At 43.3% G+C, this 22,439-nt stretch overlaps 1 protein-coding gene across 1 annotated transcript in view; it reads right to left on the bottom strand.

Annotated features, from left to right (window-relative positions):
* Positions 1-22,022, bottom strand: part of neurl1aa (neuralized E3 ubiquitin protein ligase 1Aa) — a 57,406-nt gene extending 35,384 nt beyond the window's left edge. The window contains exons 1-3 of the mRNA XM_008279002.1: positions 21,753-22,022; positions 4,910-5,160; positions 3,745-4,066 (exon numbers count right to left, since the gene is read on the bottom strand). Coding sequence (XP_008277224.1) covers positions 3,745-4,066; positions 4,910-5,160; positions 21,753-21,966 — 787 coding nt within the window. The 5' untranslated portion in view covers positions 21,967-22,022. The remainder of the gene's footprint in view (positions 1-3,744; positions 4,067-4,909; positions 5,161-21,752) is intronic.
* Positions 22,023-22,439: the final 417 nt, after the last annotated feature.

The following is a 22,439-nucleotide window of genomic DNA, read 5'->3' on the forward strand; positions in this document are numbered from 1 at the left end:
GTAGCAGCACATGAACCAGTTCTCCTTCTGCTGCAGGTTCTGGTCGGGGTGGACCTCCAGCTCACAGAGGACTACTGTCTCCAGCTGTAGCCCACTATGGAGGAGTCCATTCACAAGTTACTCACAGGAGGAGGCAGCTGAAATGACATCGAGGAAGGACAGCAACCTGAACAGCCTGCAGGTACGGGAACATGAGACTGGGGACGGGTCGAGGCTAGCTGGCTAGCAGCAATTACATTTTTTCTAGCACTCTCAAAGACAAAATCTGCAAAATTCCTCTAAACTAGTGATTCAGGAGCGTCAGATTACCTGCACAGAGGTAACAGAGACAAAAAACTGAGACCTGCCGTCTACTAACTGTTCGTCTTGATCAAGCAAATGAGCCGCGATACAAAAAGCACCTCCAAAGGTACACTTAAAGCCAGTGGAGTAGATTCAGTGCTGAAGGTAATGGGTGACAGAAAATGATGAGGAAGGAGAAACGGATAAAATGTTGTGCAGATCGGTAGAGTGGTTGATGGAGACGCCAGCAGAGCTAATGTACGATATGAAAAGGGGCTACAGTGCATACACAAGCTCTGCAAAATGTCTGAGCGAGAAACTTAATCCGCCATAGAATTTTAATTCAATCTTTATGTAGCGAGGATTATAGTATTTCCAGGGAGGCACAATGAATAATCTCATTCGCTGCTGGAAAACACTCAAATGGAGAGAATATAAACGTTATTGATCCTGGAGGGGAAATTTGGTCATCACAGGCGCAGAGGATAGAGAAACAGAATTAGAGATTTTCAGTGAGAACGTGATAAAGCATCAGAATTAAAAAGTCTGTAATTTTAAGTCATTTTCATCAAGAAAACGTCTTTGTACCGCTTCTGATGCTGTGTCGGTTGCCTCCCAAGCTTTAATTGAGAATGTGAGGCAGGAAGAAATAAAGAAAAAAAAAACACAAGAGCTCCTCAGATGCCACATGAAATAAGGAGTGAAAGCGAGGAAAAAGGGCTCGTATGCGACCGCCCAGGGGCTTATCTGAGGATAGCGGAAAGGTTCACGGAGCGCCGGGCATAGAATCGTCTCACACAGAGCGGCCGTTCAGCATCACAAAGGGCCCGCCTCCCGTCTATGTGCCGCATTTCTATCCCGACCTTCGGTTCCAGCCCTCTGCACAGGCTCCTGTTAGCGGGGGCAGATGTCACTCAGTAGGACCCCCGAGGAACAGGAGACCCGGCGCTGTGGGAAGCCCCGCATATGGCCTGACTGTAAAAAAGACAGTAGGGTAAAGAGAAACCCGGTTTTTGATTACAGCGGCGCTCGGAGCAGTGTTTCGGCGGGGTCACGCGTCTCTCGGAGAACGCTGGGGCGCTACCCTTTGATATTTGAACCGGTTTCTGCGTCGCTGAATAAAAGACGTCGCTTTCTGCAAACAGTAATGCGCGAGGACAGATGCTGGAAGTGGCAACGGGATTTGAAAATTATAAATCCTGAGAACATGTATTCCTTCAGCGCTCAAGACTCCAACCATCCTCCCCTGCACCCCCCTGCCAGCCTGGAGACACCGGTGTCAATCAGCACAGTGCACAATTACAATCAAATGTGCTATCTATGGGACATGTGACCCCGGGTCTATTTTTACAGCAGCAGAGGGGACGACAGCACTGAATCTCCAGGGAAAACAAGAATGCGTATACATTCTCTCACATCAAAGCCGAGGCCATACTATCCTGTGCTATGTCTGCGTGGTATGTATGCTAAGCTACCTAGCATACCTTGATAATGCACAGCAGCGTGGCCCCTCCCCTACTGTCCTGCTTTCGGGTAAACAAATATTGGTCAGATATAGACAGGCTTTGTTCACGGTTGTTCCATTGCTTCTAGGAAGGCTTTAGCGTCCAGCAGGACTGGACGGGTAACCTCTACAAAGGAGCTGTTTACTGTAAACACCAGGAAAGAAAGAAAACTTGCTTTGTCAACCGCAGTAATGTGGAAAGTGAAAGCACTGAACCGAGAGGTCATCTAAAAATATCTGAACACCTCCTGACTTTGAAAAAAAAAAAAAAAAAAAACCCCACTGGAGAAAAAATAGTGACAAGAAAGAAAAATGATCTCAGATGTGGGCGCTTTGATGAAAGATTGTGCCAGAATATTTGAATAAAAGACTTGAAAGAAGGTTTTTGGTGGTCAGATGTGTTTCAGCTGGGGTGCAAGGCCTGGATTAACCTGCTTGGAGCTCAATCCAACTTTATATCCCTACTGAGTTTGGCTAAAGTTTGATTAAATGAAAACTTACTGAAGTGTATGCAGCACGTTTGCATCGTATCAACTAAAATATTAAAGGTATTCACCCTCACTACCCCAAAACTGTACGGCAGGTTTGAAAGGCATCGTATCTTTTTTTCTTTTTCTTTAAATGCAAAAATTACACAATTTGTTTGAGCCAGAAATTGGAAAAAATCATCTGATTTTTAGCTTCAATCAGGTGTAGCATGCAGTTCCACTGGGAGAAAAAGCATATTGTGTTATTAAAAATATGCCAAAAATGGAACATTTGCAGCATTTAAATGTTGTGAAAAAATTACCAACAGTCATGTGACAAACATTCTGGGACTCTTTGTCTGAACTGCAGGCAGTGTTTACAGAGAGCAGCGAGAAGACAAATACAGAAACTAATTAAAGATATTAGCAGTGAAATATCTTCAGTATGCAGAGCCACCTATAATACTTGTGAATACTTGTGAACCCTTAGCAAAAAGTTGTGTGTGATTCCAGTGATTCCAAAGAATTTTTAAAACATGTTTAAGTTCTCTCAACATCTATTTGTGGTTGTGCTGTTTCCATGAGAGGTGCAGGAAGTTATACTGCACTAAAAATGAGCCCACAATGAGAAAAAAAATGTGACTAGAACAAAAACTTCAAAGTAGGTTTGGACACAGGGCTCCTCTACAAGGTGGGGTCTCGACATCATGGTGTAGCAGCATCACTACAAGTTACTAGTTAAACTGTGGTAACTGTAAATTTACCCAGTGTTCAAACAAAACCCACACCTATAGCTGTAGTTTCCACACATGCTACATTTACTCGAGCATTTCTGAAGGAACAACACAAGGTACAAAAGCCACACAAGGACATTTATGTACTGTAATGTATGACTGTAACATCTTTCGTGTATTTTACAAACACCAGCCAGACAGCTAACTGCTAGCTGCAAATGAATCCAGTTACAACCAGTAGCTTCTGTTGTAGCCAGCTTTTGTTATGTTGGTGTAGCCTAGCTCACTACATTCATCAATGTAGCTTAATTTAATGCAGAGTAACTGTTAGCTTTCTTCAGTTTGCCCAATACTAGGTTTTAAGATGCACAAGTCAACCTTTTATAAATACAGCTATCGCATTCGTGCAGAGATTTAGATGACTTGTGTGTACACCACCACCACCAGCAGCAGCAACAACAGGCAGCATCTAGTTAGCGTAAAAGCAAATTTGCCCAAAGGTGAGGCTAATTTTTCTTATGTAGCGACTTACAGGAGTTCAGTCATCATCATGAGGTGGCCAAGAAGTAGCTGCACCCTTCCATGAGACGACCAGCCCACAACATGCCCTAATACATGCCATTTCTATTTCTAACAACCTTTTTTTCATTTTAATTCATATTTTACTTTACATTAATCTCTGTGATCTACGTGGTGCCTTCAGGCCCCATAAGCGTCTTGTTTGGTAATTCAGCATCACCCCCCATATGCTTCTTACCGAGCAGCTGCACTCCGCGGGTCAGACCGTAAACATCAATGAGGGCCCAGAGGGGCTCAGCTGTGCGGACGCCGCTGAAGAACAGCATGGGACTGGACTCGTTGATGCGGTAAAACACTCTGCCTTTCTTGTCCACCCAGAAGGCGATGACGTTGCCCTCGTTGGCGAACTCCTCGGGCAGCGCTTTGGCCCAGAAGCCGCTCTGGGACACCAGGTCGGGGCAGGCGTACTTGGGCAGGTTGTCTGGGTTTATCCTGGAGGGGTCTTTGGAGGTGAAGCCCAGACGCAGAGCCCCGCTCCAGCAGCACTGCTTTTTAGTAATCTGCGGAACAGAATGTGGCGTTTTTAACAGAACCACTGGGGTCATTCCACCTCAATTCACCAAAATTTTAAAAAAAGCTTTATATTTGTTAGATTTTTTTCTGTCTGTACGTTTGTTATTAAGTAAAGGTTGTGGTCAGAGGCTTTAATAGAGGGATGGAGTCATTTTAAGTGCCATAACTCAAGGATTAATGTCCTTGAATGTTGCAGGCTCATTAATACGTACATGTGGCCTCCAATGGTGCAACCCTGCTTTGATAGAATAACACAAACCAGCTATGTGGTGGTGTAAATTTGGTCAAAAAAAATTTTTTTCTACTCCAACATTCCACCAACCATAAAACCTTTTATTGTCCACCCATTAGGCTGATTTTTCCCCGTGTGATTGGCACTTATAGGAGCTTTAAAAAAGGTGAAGCAAGGCAAAAGCAAAAGTTAAGAAAAAAAAAAAAAAATTTTTTTGCATTTATGGCCATTACTAGAAAAATCATTAAGAAGGGATGACAGGTGAAACCATTCCAACAGGGGTTCCAACTGGAAGAGCTATATAATATTGTTGCTGCGCCAGAACTCAAAAACTGTTAACTATGACCCCAGATTTTACACATGGACAACTCAATCAATATTCACTGCTTAAAAGAAAACAGTATTGGTCAAATAGAAGACGCTTAGGCGTGGGGAGTTCTGTAAAATGAATGACGAACTTGCAAGTAACTGGTTCTGCATCGTTTTTCTTCTGACACAAGCAGTGTAGTTGAGTCTACATCGACATTTTAAGATATAAACAGCACAATACTTTAGACGGTTTAAAATCGTCCAGCTGAGGCGCTCTGTCAGAAAATACCTTGAGGCGAACTTGCTCGTACAGCGCTATGGGCCTGTTGGTGAAGGTGATGGCGTTGCAGAAGCTGGCCTGTCTCTTGACCGTCTTCTGGGCGAGGTCCATGACGATCTGGGATCCCTTGGCACTCGGATGGAAAAGCAGCGGGCTGATGGGAAAAGGCCCGCCGACGCTGCCGCACTGGATGGGCAGGCACCTCTTGGGTTTGTGGTGACATCGGTGTGACGTGGACGGGAACGGACCACCGAGGGAGTCTGAGGCCGAGGGGAGATCAGAACAGACAGAAACAGATGAGTTTCAATGAGAAGCAAGCTGGCCTAATCAGGAGCAGGAGGTCGGGTTTAGGTGCCGTAATCACTGTCTGATGTTTTTATTTTGAATTTGCATCATAGAAAATACCATCAGATATTGTCTTGGATTTAGGACTTCCTGTATTTGTTGATTATTTGTGCGCACCGGAGTTATAAGCTAATCAGAAATAATGACTTTGGGCCCTGAAGGGTGAAAAGAAAAAGACCGCAACACATGTCCAAGACAGAAATCATGCTCTTCAGGTATTCACAAAATTAACTTTCAAACAAACAGCCACGTTGAAACCCAGTGGATGCAATACGACGGTGAGCCCTGAGTTCTGGCAACTTCAGCAAACTACATATGCACTGTATGTCCAGATTAACACCGAGGTTAGGAGTCTTCAAGCCCAACAAATACCAACCAACCAAATAATTCCATCAAAAGTTCCTAACAGGACTCAGTATCACATATCAAACTCTGTCTTGTGCTTCCTCCCAAAGCCCAGCAGCTCAGTGGCCGCCTGCCAAGCGTGAGGAAGACTTGCAGAGGAAGGCCTGACTGACTTGATAATTAAATGCATGGGCAGCAGGAGAGTCTGAATGGAGTCTGGCTGAGAGTGACTGAGAGGGGTATGACCGCAGCACTTGAGCAGCTACTAGAAACAACGTGTGCTGCAGCAATTTGCACAAATTTTCCAGAGCTGCAAGCTGCTCTGATTAAAATGACTGAATTAGTATTCTGCAGCTGGACTAAAGTGTGTTTGGCTTCAAGAGAGAATTCTTTTAAAAAAAAAATCCACTAATGCTGTAGTGTCCAGGCCAGCTGGTCAATTGGTTGGTCGATATGCCCTCGTCTGACCACATTCTCATTGGTCAACAGGCTCTGGCGTTACTTTTATAAAGATAAAAACTCTACATCAACAGAGTTCAAGGCAGGAGGAACAGGCGACCTGTAAACATCCTGGCATTTTTATTGCCGTGTAGACAGCTCAGTCTAACTTATGTAATGTTTACTGAATGTTTACTGGGAGTCAGCTGCAAACCAGCAGTTGTCAGTGTGGCTGCATTTTGTTCCAACAGATGGACAAAAAGTCGGTTGTAAACTTGGCAAACAGCAGTTTTTATATTACAGCTCAACCACCAGCATGGCAGAACATTTATTAGCAGCAGCTAACTTATCTGCGTCACGATTTTCCACCAACTTGACACTCAATGCACGAGGCGTTGAGTGTCAACATGTCGGACATATCCAACATGTTTGGTTTTAGAAACATGTTATATCGGCAGCCTTATCCAGTTCTCCAACAGAAACAATGGGAACTGTCTAATTAAACAACTAGATTGAAATGATATAATATGTTGCAAAGCTAACTGAGTAATTGCCGGTAATAAATGTAATCAATAAAAATATAATATTGAGGGACATGCATGCAAGAACATGTATTGTAGATTAGCTGTAGTACCTGGATGAGCCACCAGGTGGAGCCTCTCGGTGGACTTACAGGTGGATTTGCTGACCGCCTCTGAGGGTCCATAAAACAAACCCACCTCCCTGCTGACTAACTGCTGACTGTGGCGGCGGTCGTGTTAATGAAATCCGCATCATCAGGTTAGAAAAAAGGTGTCTAGCTGGTTTGGCTAGCAACCTGGGGCTAATGCTAAGCTATTACTTTTGAGTTAGCTTAGAGCACCTTATGTAATGTTTACTGGATGTTTACTGAGTCGTCTTCAAACTAATTAACTCCATGTGAAAGAAGCTGTTGTGGGGTTGCGTTTTGTTCAAAAAGTGGAGCCTAACTTCTGCAGTTTGTCAACTACCAACATGTCAGATCATCTAGAAACAGCCGCTAACTAGTCTGTGTTTTATTCCTCAGTTGTTCCTGTGCTGGATCACCAGTCTGTCTCAGTAGAACATAACCAGATCCCAATGATGTCATGAACTGCAAATACAACTTCATAGAGTTCATTCATGACAATAGAACTGAAGTACCCGACCAAAGGGACCAATAAAGTTCTATCTAATCTCTATCTAGAACTAGCAGGAAGAGTCACTGTTGAACTTTTATCTAATCGACAGGTAACCCACAGTTTTTCCATCTGACCAGTCGACTGGTTGACGAGCAGACATGATTTCAGCCCACTAAGAGTTTCTTTGGTTGTCTGCAGCAGCACAGAAAACAGTGTTTGTATGTCAAATGTTTTCCAGACGTTTCTGTATTTGTGTTTGAACATTCCAGTATTTTGCGGCGAAGCGGGCATTAATCTTTTCGATGTACCCACTTGCCCTCGACTTGTCAATTTGTGATCCACATTTTCCCACCTGACCATTTGTATCCGGCGAGATTTTTACTTGTAGTTCTCCGAAAGCAATAATTCAGCCGTGATTGCGAGTTGAGAGGTCTATTCCCGACTCGGAGCACTTCGTGTCTCGCAGCTGTGTTGCATTATGGACTTTTCGGGCTACTGTCAGCGGAGAAATTGGTGTGTCTGTCTGCTCTTTGATTGATTTCTCCTCGTATGATTTTCTGGCTAGAAAAGAAATCCCATCTCTTCAAGGCCCGGAGAAAGAAACATCAGCATAAACATCAGCAAAAACTCACGCTTTGCCCTGAATGTCTCAGTTAGTCGATTTTCTTTTTCTTTTTTTTTCCTCTCCCTCTCTCTCTCTCCAGTCAAACTCCTGTGCAGGAAATATTTCAACACCAAATGTTTGGCTACCTATCTATGGGAATAAGAAAACGTAGCTCATCAATCAGCGAGATTAAATGTAAGATGTATTGCAGTGTTTAAGAGAGTGCTGAAATTTCATTCCATACCCGACGGCAGGAGGCTCCTTACGCGAGCACGGCTGTAATTGAAAATGTCAAAGTAAAATTATGGTTAATATTCAGTTTATGGCGCTTTGGACTCTCTCTGTACCCACTGTCATAATCACAGAGGACTGTTTGATTTTAACGGACCCCGAGCAGATGAAAGCAGCAGCAGATGTCCTGTGGAGTCCTGATAAGGCCCAGAAAACAGCCCGCTTTGTGCTCGGCCCCGTCTTTGTGTTTATCTGGTAATGACCCCTTCCAGTTTTACACCCTGTAAGCGTGTCTCGCATTCAATCCGGCCCCCCAAAACCTAAGAGCATCGCCGGGGCCTTTTGTCTTAGGCAGCGCCACAGAGGAGCAGTTGTTGAATGCGGGCCACGTGGTCCGAAGGCAGATTGAGCTGAATGCATTAGCGGCGTCTAAAGAGGCGCAGCTGCTGTACAGGGAAACAGGCTAACGTGTGAATTCATGTTCCTTAGCAACCCCCTCGTATCTAAAGGTCTCGATCAGCTCGCTCTTTCACTCGGCGGCCGTCAGCGAGGACACGACAGATGCCTTTTGTTTACTCAGACACAACAAAATGATATTTATAGTCTCAGATTCTGGCTTTTTGCAACCCGAGCCCCCCCTCCTCAAACAAAGCCGAATATCAGTTTACGGAGCAAGAAAACAACATTCAGTTCATTCTTTCCATGCTCTACTTCTCCTCCACCAGCAGCAGCAACACATTTTGATGAGCTCTGCAGGTATTTTTCAGATCAGTGAGTGGATATTGTGATTCATACGCTAACAAACGGGTCAGATGCTGAGCAGCCACGCCGGATTAAATGACCTCTAAGTGTCTTGAAACGCTTTGTGATGCTTTGGGCTCAGACTGCAGCTTCCAGTAATCACGTTGCTCATTCCTTCGGTTTGAATAAAGTACAACATTGATATATACAAAAGAGATAATGAGTCAGATCTTTTAAATGAAGAAATAATTTGTCTCTTTTTTGGAAAAATGTAAGATTTTAATGCTTCCTGTACAGACAAGAAAGCAGCTCTCTCAGGCTCTCCGTTGGGACGCAAAAAATGAGACAACACCTGGAAATTAGCGGTTAGCTGGTTAGACAGTGAGCTGATAGCATTAGACCGCCGTGAGTGACGTTCGAGGCAAACTAGTTAAGCAGTTTGTCAGACAAATCCGCCTTGTATTTGTATTTTTCGCTGGAAGCTAAATGAGCTTTGGTTCCTCTGACAGGCGACACACTAACAGCTAATACCAGTTAGCTAGCTTAGCTGTCTTTGTGCTGCTTGATTCTACACTTTGCTGTCCTTCATCTTAACTGGTATTGATTTGCCGTTAGCTTGTGTCGGACCGTTCTGTTGTTAGGAGGCTTTCTGCTCCTCCATTTTGCAATCAGCACCACTTAAACTAATCATAAGAAAGCTGCAGCCCTGCTTTTAGCCATTCTCACCATCACAAGTTCACATGTATAGAGAAGGGAGGTTGCCTTTTCTGTGGTTAATCCTAATAAGAATACAACTTGAGTCACCGAGAAACTATTTTGAGCGCTTAATCCGGCTTTCGGTTGTCCACGTCCAAAAATAAATATATAACAGACAAGCTTGAAAACACACATTATCCCAAATCAGTGTTGCGTTTGATTGATATTGTGCAGTAATCCCTCCCTTCTGGTCTCGTGCTGTAAGGTGGTGTGATGCACTTATGCAGATGTAACGTTTAGCATGTTGGCTTCACTCTGAACCTGATTTCCAGCCACAGCAGGAGGGTGTTTCCAGCAGAAACAAGCTACTTGCCGAACATCAAAGTTAGCATTTAGCAGCTGAAGACCCACTTATTTTTCTCTGATGGAGACTGAAGCAGAGCTAAAAGGATCGTGAACACTGGACTCCAAGCTAATGCTAATGCAGCTAGCATGCACTGGAGGTGTGGTTTTAGTTAGTAAAATGGACAGTGTGCTGCTCTGACATAAATTTGGTGCAGATTATAGATTAAAGCTAATCTGCTTGCTCTAATCCCCTGATAGGTCAGAACGAAGAAAATATGACAACACAATGACAGGTGTGACTAAAATATACAGAGAAGAAGTACACTCGACATGTGTGGCAGTATGTTTGCCGCAACTGTCTTAAAATGTGTTTACAGCTTGCATCGCTGCCGCCGATGGCCGATCGATAGATTTGTTCTGTCGTTACTGTTTCGTCTGCTCTGAACTTCATTGAGGGAAAAATCCATACAAAGGCTACAACCGCCTCACGGGCACAAACAACTGTTTTTAGAGTGGAGTTTTCTGCTAAATCTACTCAAATATACCGAGGTGGATGAGGAAATTATGTCAGTGAGATGACTTCTCATCTTACCTGCGCTCAGAGACTTCCTGGTTTGTATTGAATCTTGTCTCAGGTGCCCTGAAGCAGCACATCGACACCACACCTCTCCATAGTCGCTGTCGACTGTGTTTTTCAGGTCAGATGCAGATTATTTGCAAGAAAGGAGACTGACCCCGAGTATTAGAAATGATGAAGCTTTGGAGGAATAATAAAAATTGTGTTGTCAACGTTCAGATTAACGTAAAGTCAAAAACTAAATTTCATTAGTGTTTAACTTTTTTTGTTTTGAAACCCAAAACCCACCAAATCTCAGGATTTTCAGTTTTCTGACCGTCTTTAACGCAACTGTGTTTAGTTTGAAACTGTGATATTTTATAGTTAAAAAAACAAAAACAAACCTAGCCTGTATGTCTTGTTTAGAAACCAGAAACTGTTAAACCAAACAAAAAAACAAAACAAACAAAAAAACAACAACAAATTAACAAATTTTCAACTTTCTGCTGGTCCATGAATATATCATGTCAGTCTAAATAACAAAAAAAAATGTTTCAAACTGTGATGATTCACCAAAATGACTGTATTCTACACGTCTCATTCAAAAATCGAAAATAAATCATTTGCAGTAACCAGATTCTGTAAAACAAACACAATATTCTGCACTTCTCGGTGCAACTGAAGAGCTACAAGTGACTAAAGTGCGACTAAAGACTCGGCTGAACTGCAGGCTGTGTAGAGATGAGACAAGTGTAGACGCAAAGTAAAAATGTGGTCAAACATTTATAGTCTGTGAAGCCATTGCTTTTTTTTAAACAGCTGTGAGCATTTGGAAAACATTGCACGTTGTAATTCCAGGCCTTTTCAATTTCTGTAAAACGAGTGATCTGAGAAATTCGACTTTTTTGGCTTCATAACTTTATCACACTGCACAGAAGGTGTTTTTGAGTTTTTCGTCCTCCTACATTGTTGTTCTGTTTCCACAGAGGTGCTGGACTTTATGTTGCAGCTAAAAATGAGCCACAGTGAGTAAAAACGTGACAGAAACTGCTTCGACTTCAGACTTTTTAGCGTCAATCCTTCAGTGTTGATTGGTAGCCAATCAGACGAAGCTGTGGGCGGGACATTGCTTCAAAAACAGAGTGACGACAGACAGAGAGGAGGCTGCACTAAGCCAAAGTTAGGCATTTTTAAATTCATTAGTAAACAAATCAGTACTGATGGTTGGAAAAGTGCTGAATATTAGAGCTGAGTATCAGTCTATCCTGCTCTGGTGCTGCTTCGCCTCGGGCCGGTCGTCTGTCTGAACACGGCCTTGGAGTATCTGACAGCAAAATATTAGTTTGACTTTGTAGAAATTTGAGCAAAAAAAATTGTCTTCGGGGTGGTAAAACAATTTGCCCACTTAGCAGATCTTGTTTAAGATTCCACGCTTGTTGTAGTTTGAAGCTATCAGACAGACCAAACAGCCCGGAGCTCGTCTCGGCCCTCCAATTACCTCGGCAACGCCGATCCTGAAGTACGCTTCATGTCTTCAGATGCGACCCCTCGATGAGCCGCCTCTTACAAGCCCTTTGCTTGTGCACACAGCTTTATGCTTGTGTTATCTGGGGAGAGACAGTTTAACAGCCTCGCAGGAGCCATTCAGCCAAAGGTCAAGGATGTCTTATTATGAACAAACAGAGGAGGGGGGGACGCTTGTATTCGCCTGCCCCGGAGCGTAGAGGTCTTTATCCCACTAATAACAACGCACAGCCCCAATCCCTCATCGCCGTATGCAGGCTTGTGTGCAGCTAATACCTGTCATAGCCCAGTGAGCATCTCTGCATGGAGGTAATCACTCACCATTTCATTTGGCCGGCGATGGCAGTGTTGTTTTTTTCTTTAATCTCGTGTGGTCGTCGCTCACCAAACATCGGCTAAGTGGTTTACCGTGCAAATAGGATTTTACAGGCGCGAGGAGAAAAAAAAAACCGACTCAAATATTTGCTCAGCGTTGGCAAAAATCACTTCCTCGTTCCAACTGTAAGAGCTGAACAGATACGGAGGTCGCGCTGGTCCGTATGGGTGCAGCGTGTTGGACCAATACGTCTCCCGAGGAACAATAAAACAAACCTCGCAGACACCCTTGACCCACATCCCCTCCATTGTTTCTAACTTTAGCAGCGTGGAAACGTGATGAGTCTGTTGCATTCGGCCCATCGCTGCCTGTGAGGTGCAGGTAGCCCACATGCCAGCCCACTCCCTGCACTTGTTGCTATGCAAAGCCCGGCTTAGCGCTCATCCTTGGAGACGCAAGAGAAAACACGAACGCCACCAGTCACGAGCCGTTTGGGAACACGGGAGGAAGCAGAAGAGTGCAGGGTGTGACGTTAAATAACACGTTTTTATACTTTGTGCAGCTATTGGAGTAAAAACACAGAGTTTAGCTTCAACCCTCTGAACCCCAAACAGCTGGATTTGACACAGTTTTTCACAAAAGACCGACTATACGAAGCTAAAGGGGCCAAGAGGCTCATCGAGAAGGTCTGGTTGACCAAACATATAGTCTAAATGAGAATCAGGTTCAGATCATCCACATTTTACATCCACTGGTGGGTCTGAAAGGCAAATTTTGAATTTGAAAAGAATCACCCAACTTTTACGTTTTTCTTTTGTAATCAATCATTGAACTGTAAAAAAAGAAAAAATAATAATAATCTGATTTGAATGCTTTCAGATGACTTTTGAATAACATTTTTTTTTTGTTCTTTCTTTTTAACCCTCTCAACCACCAAACCTGGTGGGATTTAAAGGCAGCTTTTCTCTTAAAAACATGCTAATTATGAGAGTTTCTCCACAAAAGACCAAATAGACAAAGCCAAAGGGCTGAAAGGCTCGTCCAGAATGTTTAGTCCTCATGAAAATCAGACTGAGAAATGTTTAATGCTTTAGATTTTGGTTTCTTTCAACCCTTTGACACCCACTTCTGAGTTCGAATACCATGTTTAGTTTTTTATAAAAATCACCAATAGTGTGCTTTTTTTTTTTTAAATCATTGATTTAATCCATTGAACTCTGAAAACGATTAATCTAATTATTCTACTTTTGGATGACTTTTGGATTACTTTCACACCAAACGCTGAAAATATACCAACTGGTGTTTATGAAATGAATCCAATCACAAGGTTTCAAGTTTCATATTTCAGGTTATCTTTTAAAATCACCAAAATTACACCATTTATCAGAGCAGGAAATGGTAAAAACAGAAAGAAACTACTTTGCTAAAGTCCATAAATGATGATGGTTCTGTCAAGCAAAATAGCAAAAGCGTAAATTTGTGATGATTCATTAAAATCACTTTATTCTACACGTCTCATTAAAAGTTTTGCCAAAAATAAAGTGTTTGCAGCGACTGCATTCTGCAAAACAAAATAATTCTCTGCTCCTTGTTGCAGCTGAGACTGGGAGGAAAATAAAACACACCGGATCAATAAAATAAATGCGGCACGGCTCAAAAACAGTGAAAAAGAAGTTGTTGGAAGATAGATTCAGTGTTTGAGTAAAACCAGGCTGTAAACATGTTGGCACCACTTGTGGACGCTTAAAAAAATGAATAAATAAAAGAGCTGTACGTGCTGATTCTGGCTATTTTCTATTTTTGCCAAACAAGTAATCAAAGAAATTAAACTTGTTAATGTTTTTTGTTTTTGACGATCCTGAGTCGTCCCTCCTTCTCGTCTCCATCGAGCTGCAGGACTTTATACTGCAGTGAAAAATGAGTTTACAGTGAGTGAAAACGTGACGGCAGCACAAACACCTCCAGTAACTGCTTGGAGTTCAGAGGTTTGATGCAAATTTTGGAGAAACTGCAAAACATCCCCAACTCAGAAACAATAAGAGTACGGATTGCATTTTTCTTTAAAAAAAAAATAACATTGCAAAATGTTCCTGCAGTTGCTCTTTATTAGATTTTTCTCTGCGCAGCTCCGCTGACAGTGTCATTTACAACTCCACCAACAAGTCTGCAGGGCAATGACAAACAACTTCTTAATGATGTTTACATAGCAGCGTCTGGATGATGTATTCAATCCCACTGACTCATGACAAAATGGCATTTCAGCCTGATGCAACACCAACTGTGAAATGAATCACGGGATAATAGCGACGATTAATCACGCGCATTACCGTTTAGGCTTAAAAAACGAGGAGGCTGCTGCTACTGCGGCGGCGGCGTTCGCTCGCGGCTCGCCGACTGCTCCGGCGTTTGTTCACAGAGTATTACGTTCCTCACATGTGTGACAGATGCAGATCCGGGCAGAACGCGTGAAACCTAAGAGGAGCTGATGGTAACCGAAGCCGCCGCTCCACCTGAGGACAGGTAGCATTAGCGCGCCGCACACTCATCGCTCATTGTGTTGGTGGCGACCAGAGGGCCTCATGTGCTGCTAGGCAACACCGTGATGGATGTGTTGGTGCAGTGATGGATGAGTAATGGTGCAGGCGTGGGGTGGGGGGTTTCCATAACGTTAGAGCCGCTTCAGATCATCCTGACACTGGAAACTGTTTGCTCCAGATTAGCTCAGTTTGACGGCTGCTTTTTTTAACTGATGCGCTGCGATAGTTTCATAATCAGGCTGATGTGGCTTTGCTAAAGTTGAAAGATTGTTGTTTCGGTAAATATGCAGCTTCAGTCCCGTCTCTTGTCCCTATTTTAACCACAGCAGTGGTTTTCAGGGTCGACTGATTGATCAATCTGACCATCTGGTGTGAGAAAAAAGCCACATCAACACCTTTCCGGGATTACTTTATGAATTTTTGCGACAAAAAGAACAACGTCCGCGTTTTTACAACTTTAACAAACGGCTAGGTTCAACTTAGTAAACATTTACCGGATGTTTAGTCAGAGTTGACTCCAAACTATCTCATCAGGCGTGTTTGTTTCAGTGTTGTTGTCAAACTAATTTAAAGTGAACTTTAAAAAAAGAAAAAAAGAAAACCGCTATGGGGCTAAAAACTGCTCTGGAGCACATAAACCAGGCTGCGTAGCGTGTTCAGAAAGTGCCGCCATAGGGCACATTGCTGCAGTAAAAAGAGTAGAGAAGCCAGAAACTAAACCAGTTTGGCAACTTCTAAAAAAAAAAAAAAAAAGAGAAAAGTGCAGAGAAATCTTCAGGAACTGTTTCCAATCAGCAAAGTTGTAATTGTTCTTTCTCGTCGACCATTTTTCTTGCTGGCATGAGAAGAAAACAAAGAAAGCAGCTGTTCCTTAAGTCAGAACTTTTTGGGAAATCGGGTTTCCGTCTCCCGTCCTTCCGTCGCATTGTTTGGTTTTCAAAAGATTTCATTGGCGTCGCTGCATTTTGCAAACAGCGGTTTGTGTCGCAACTTAACCAAGATGGCCGATCATCTAAAACCCGTGAGCTAACATCAGGACTGACCTTCCTGTGTGCACATATCAGAACTGTCATATTCTAGCTGATTCATAACAGTACCTGTCTAACTAAATAGCAAGATTAAGGTTATTTATTATGCTACAAATTCTAGCTATAATGTTTATTTCTGATTCATTTAAGCTCATGCAGGTAGAGTCTCTCAGATTTTATTCCTGCAGCCAGTCGATTAGTCGAGTCGGTACGATTCCAGTGGATCCAGATTTTCTTTACTGCAGCAGATTCTAATTCAAAGCAGTCACATGACGCTTGGGGCTGATATTATGAACACAAACGAACTAATGAACTACTGCAGCAAAAACAAACACCGCAGTAGTTTCGCTAATTAGTTAGAATGAATATTAGTGAAACTCACGAATGCGGCTTCGTGTGGATTTTTCAAGATTTTAACTATTAAAAAAAAAAAAATGTGGAGAAAGTGTTGAACTCCTACTGAGATAAATAAAAGCAGCCACTGCCAAGTTATTTATCAAACCGTAAATGAAGGATATTGATCAGACCGTTTCTGCTTTGACTAACAAACTGTTACATAACTCAGAGACAAGTGAGTAAAAAACTGTGAAGCTCCTCAGTGTGTCCCAGAATAAATCTCCTGCCCCGCCGTAGAGACGCCTCGCCGTCAATAATTCACGCTGGCGGTGGAAGGTGAGACGGCTGACGTCACCCCGCCGCGGTCTCCCCGCCGTCGCCGCCTTCCCTCCACGATTACACGACGGCCATCAATAAATGATCAGATCACGAGGTGCGGTGCGGCGCGATGCGGCGACGCTCCTCTGGCAGCGGAGCGGAGCAGGCTGGCGGGGGAGGCGCAACGACATGCAGCGAGTATGAAACCAGGCAAGATGCTGCTCAGCGCCGACTGGAAGCGATTATGTGGGCGCCGCCTTGAAGGTGACCCGTCAGCAGGACCAGGATCAGGGGTTTTTGCACATTTTGGGCTGCACACACGTGTAAATGTGAGGCTTCTGCAGCAGGTTTTTGTTGACGGACTGTTGCCCCGGAAGTCAGAAGCAGCAACGGTTGCATCCCAACGACAACACCACCTGACCCTGAGACATGTGTTTCTGTCACTCCATAGCAACAGTCCAGGCCGGTTAGAGGCAAACCAAACACCAAAGATAGGATGATGTGAGCCTTTATTAGTCCCACAGTGGGGAAGTTTGTGTTCCAAAGGGGATAGTGCAAACATTTAAGGAGTATTCGGAGAAAGATAAACTAAAATATACATAAATACTAGTTCTAGGAGTTATGTATTGCACATATATTACACAGATTATTATTTATAATGCAGAGATTTGCCCTTAAGTAGAAAAATAACAATCTAGCAGATATTCTTGTAAATGTACAATTTAATTAAATAAATAAAATTAAGAAAAATAAATTTTATTTTCAGATTTCTGTATTAATTCTCTTATTCACATATTTTAGTCTAGCTTTAGTGCATTATTACTTTTTAAATTTATTCTGTTTTTGTAAAGTTTCACTTCTATTTTATTATTTTTTTTTATTGAATTTAATTTTTTTTTCAATTTCATTTTTATCTCACCCGGTGTGTTATTTAATCAGTTCCTCCAGCCCTGTGTCTACTTATTTATAACATAATGTTGGTGGTGGGGGTTGTTTTATATTGTTTTACTGCATTTATATTTCTTTTATACGTTTCATTTGTTTGAAAAGCGCTCCGTAAATACAGCCTAACTGATTAATTGTTTGATTAAAGCCGCCTGTCGAGCTCCCAGACGCACAAAAACACCAACCGCAGCCGTTATTTCGAGGCGCGTCGGTTAACGGGACCCGAAACTTTTTTTTTACTTTCTTGCGCGACGTCTGTCTCGTTCTGGCGTTAACTTTGCATCTGAATCCAGTTCAGTTCGAGCGGAGCCAGACGCTGCCTGGAATCAGCCTCAGACACTGGCCCACTTTCAGTCAATCGGGAGCACACAAGTGGAGCTCCCACACACTCGGCAGACTCAATTATGCAACCGACGCTGCAAAAACAAAAAAAAAGAAAAAGAGAAAAACACTGTTTGGATGTGCTCTGCTGCTTCACACCTGAGAACAACAGCCAGCCTGCAGAGGTGCAGTTTTTAGGAAGCGTGATCCGTCCTCCTGCATGTGAGCAGCGACAACATGAACAGTTTCCTGCTTCATGGATTTCTCTTTAGTCGCTGTTTTTACCCCCCAAAAGAACTGCAGGAATAAAAACAACAACAACAAAAAAGACAGTTGGAAAGGTTGAAAAATGATCGTCTGCTTCTTTAAATTTAGCTTCTCGCTCCCAGAAAGAAGCGGGTGAAGAAATCAGATGCTTTCTATCAATGGATGTGCGTCGCCATGGCAACAGTTGTGCTTTAATGTTAAACTCGGTTTAACCCTCTCCTGCTCCCATTGAGATTCACAGACAAAAAAAAAACCCCTCTCTAAATCTGAGCTCACTGCCCGGATCGTTGTTAGAATCTAAAAGTAGAGCTGCACCGATTATCTGATCGGCTGTCAACCAGGAAATCAATCACCAACTATTTGATAATCAATAAATCAGGTGTTTTAGTGGGTTTTTTTAATGAATAGATCCTGTGATTGCAGCTTCCTTTTCTCTGACAGCATGCAAGTTGTGGACAAAAGGACGTCATCGACACAAACGACTGATTAATTAACCCAGAAAATCATCAACAGTGGAAGTAATTGTTGGTTAGTTTAGTTTTAAGGTCACTTTGTTTACATCTCTCTGCAGTAGGTCTTGGCAATCAATCCAACAAATCGATAGATCAGCTCTAATGTTGGCGTGTTCAATAATATAATCCTTTTCCAATACAGTCAGACACCCATAATGCTAACAAACAACCGATCACCGTCAGCTCACCATCTTCTCCTAAAGCTAAACGTGGCCGGCAGCTGCCTCCGAGCTAACGGCTAACAGCTAGTCGATCAAACCGACTCCGAACGTCATCAACAACAACAACAGAAAAACAGGAGCTGCCGATGAGCTTGACAGAAACACAATACAGGACAGGACGGAGCTGCTGTACGAGGAAAAAACAGCCTGGGTGAAGGGAAACAGCCTCTTAAGCACAACCGTGTCACGCTCTGCACGTCCAAGAAGAAAGTGCAGAAACTCACAGAGCGACAAGCTAACGCTGCTCCGCGCTAAAGCGATTCATCCCCTCAACAGTAACCAGCCTGCATGTGTTCTGCTGCTGTATGTTGAACGTTAGTGGCATGTTTCTGAATCAGCACAAAGTCTCACAAACTGTTTTCGAAGACGGAAACCAGCAGCAGCAGCAGCAATGATTCCATGTAGTAAGAGCTCATACACAGCAAGATGGTCGTTTTTTTATTTTTCTGTCATCTATAGGGACACGTATTTGTTAAACTCTGGGTGTTTTCACAGCTTTTAGTCTTTTTGTTTTGGTTAAAAAAATGAGCTGTGGATGTTTAGGGGCGGATTTGATAAACACCTTTGTTACGAAATGCTAAATTTGCATATTTTTAAGTTTAGAAAATGCTCAACAGTGAGCACGACACACCAGTGTTTGTCTCAGATACAGTTTTAGATTTTGTTTTGTTTTGTTTTTGCTGCTTTGTGTCCGAATCCACAATTTTCAGCTTATTGCTCATTGATATTAATCTAAAAATGTCAAGTTTTTGTCAATTTTAATTCAAAAACAAATGAACTGCTGTGTAGTTAAATGTCATAAATACTCATTAATTTCTGATAGTATCACCTGACGATCAAACCACCAGTATCACACTTAAAACTGCAGGAAACGGTGTTTGTTTTAGAGAACTACAGCTTTTAGTCAAGGACAAGCAGGCGTAGTACTGAGTTTGAGTAATAAAATCTAATCTTTTAAGGCTAACAAACAACTTCTGAATCACTGTCAGTTGTTCAAATACCGGTTTCTTTGTCGAGCGGTGACGCGATTGCAAAATACGTCGCTAAATATAGATGTTTTTTTCTTTTAAACAGCTGTTACATATTCAATACCAACTGAGTCATGAATGAATTCGGACTGAATGAGGACTGTTGTGTGTCAGAACTCTATAGGAAAGAATAAAGGTTTGACTCTTTATGGCAGAAAATAGACCCGGTTTGCTCGTAACAGTCACAGAAAATAAATAATAATAATGTCCCGAAACGTCGATCAGATTCATCTTTAGCTGGTGTGTCGAGTCTTTTTTGGCTAATAATTAAACTCTAAACTCAGTCGTGTGTTGAGGCGGAGAGAGAGTCTGTTTGTTGGAGGGTCAAGTGGAGACTCACTGGATCATTTATGGTATTATCAGATGTATTATTACCACAATAAAACCAGAATAAGGAGAATTAATTCAGGTTGTTTTTGTTGTAAACATACAGATCATTTTACCGGCAAATATAAAAACTGAACAGCGGCAATTGTGCAGAACAGAATTATGTTTTTGCAAAGTTATGTGCCAGATTTTATCATAATTATTGCCTTTTTTGATAACTGTAAAACTGTACTTTTATAAATTCATGCTAGTATTTACACTCTGGGCCGACAGCTAAGGCTGTACATCGAACGCACGGTGAGCAAAAACAAACTCTGTGAGGTGTTTGACCTTGATCCCAGAGAAAAGGAGCTCTTCCTGCTGTCTTAGTCTGTCCCTCCTTAACTAATTGGATTAATCTTGGGGCTTTAATTAGAACGATCAGGTGGTCAAAAGCAGGAGAGGCTGCAGGAGCACGGACACAGATTAACTCCCACAGCTTCACACACAAACACAAGGGTGACACACTGAAGGAAACGGAAAGTTGTCGGATCGCCACCAGAACAGCTTAAACGTTCCAAGTTTGGGAACTCTGAGCAATGTTGTTCCAAAAGATTAGCCCGCATTGGGGGCCGTTTAGTTGACGGTGGAGGAGACGCTTCAGTCCAAAATTCACCGAAAGAAATGCAAATGTGTTGTAGATCAGCTGCAGTACCTGGTTGTTCCTGCAGGTGGAGCCTCTTACGTGCGAGGAGCACCATGACAAAGACTTCTGTGATGATTACGAGCCACGAGAGCAGAATGTCTTTGTCCTCCAATCTGAACGCTAAATCATTCTACTCATGGTTATCAGTGAGTAAATTGAGAAATTATGCAAAATCTACTCAACCTTTAACCTTTGTTTACTCTGTATGAAGAGATGATTCCTTAAAATGTAGTCATGAAAGTCAAATGAAACCTTTCTCTGCTGGTTTTAATCAAAACTAGGTCGTTAAATATCATTAGCAGCTGTCGATATGAGTGAAATGAAGCACTTCATTGTGATAAATATTGGGGGCCTGGTTGCCCGGAGCTACACTGGAGGTGATCAGTCACAGTGTCTTATATTGATTGGTGGTGACCCTCCACTGTAGCAGCACAACACAGGCTTTCCTTTAATCTGTCACCCTGCTGTGTACATATACATTTAAGCTAATAATAAACGTGTGTTCAGAGTCACACTGTGCTTCTCTCTGATGGGGTTTCGGTTCTGGGAGATGTTCTACTTCCTTGTTCATTGTTGAGACTCTCAGAGCAGTGTTGATGTCAGGCCTGGAGCTGGAGCACAGTTCAGCCTCTGAGCCTCCACAGAAGCCACTTGTGCTGCTTGTTCAGAGGCCTCTGGGAGCTGCTCAGCTGTGCTTTCCATCCGAGCTGCCATCAGCAAATCAGGACGAGCCGATCGATAATCAATGAGTATGGATCCGCTGCAGCAGCTGCGGGTTTAATCACGAGGGGGAGCCGCGGCGGCGCGTTGGGGGGGAAACCCAAAACTTTCCATCCCGAGCCGCGTAAAAGTCCGACCGGGAGGAAGAGGAGGAGGTGTGAGCGGGCACCGGGAGACGCGGCGACCTTTATTCTAATCACCGGAGTGACGTAGGAGCGACCGGGGAACGGGCTCGGTACCTGGAGCCTGCACGGGGGGCGCACGCACACGCCATGAATGAACAATAACGCGCGGCCAAAGGCAGCGAGAAAAAGAGCCGCTCCTTACCGTAAAAGGCATTTCTCGTTATCTGTCCGCCCATCGCTGCGCTCCGTCTCCGTCCGTTACCGTGTCCGCCGCTTACTCTGATGCTCCCGGTGCTCGTGACATGGCTGCATCCGAAGGTAGCGTCCGCCGAATAGATGCAGAGACGCTGGAAACGCTCACCTCCTCCTCCCGGAGCGCACAGACGCACATCGCCGCCGCCACCCCGCCCCCTCATTCACCGAGCGTCCGTCCGTCCGTCGGTCCGTCAGTCAGTCACTCAGTCCGTTCACTCGTTCACTCACTCGGCGAGGCTCCACGGAGGAGGAGGAGGAGACTGTTCACGCTGTCACCGCCGCTACAGCTGCTATTTATGGGCCGCGAGCCACGGAGGGCATCAAACATGAAGGAGCCTCCCCACGCAGGAAAGAAACGCGCTCCGTGTGGAGACGCTTCCACCGCGGGGCTGCTTTTAGGGCAATAAACACAATATAACATGCAAAATTGGTTGATTTTACCCCCCAGGCTTTAGAAAAATGTAAAAACAAACAAACAAATAGATAAATAAAATGTGCAGAAGCTTTACTACTGTAATGTTCAGAAACTGTAAAAACTGAAAATAGCAGCAACTATCTGTACAATATTAACACTTTTAACTGATTTACATGCAGAAAAATGTAATTTTACAGTCATACACTGTAATAGCTGAAT

This window comes from Stegastes partitus, unplaced genomic scaffold (assembly GCF_000690725.1).
Source record: "Stegastes partitus isolate 25-593 unplaced genomic scaffold, Stegastes_partitus-1.0.2 Scaffold141, whole genome shotgun sequence".
Classification (NCBI taxonomy): domain Eukaryota; kingdom Metazoa; phylum Chordata; class Actinopteri; family Pomacentridae; genus Stegastes; species Stegastes partitus.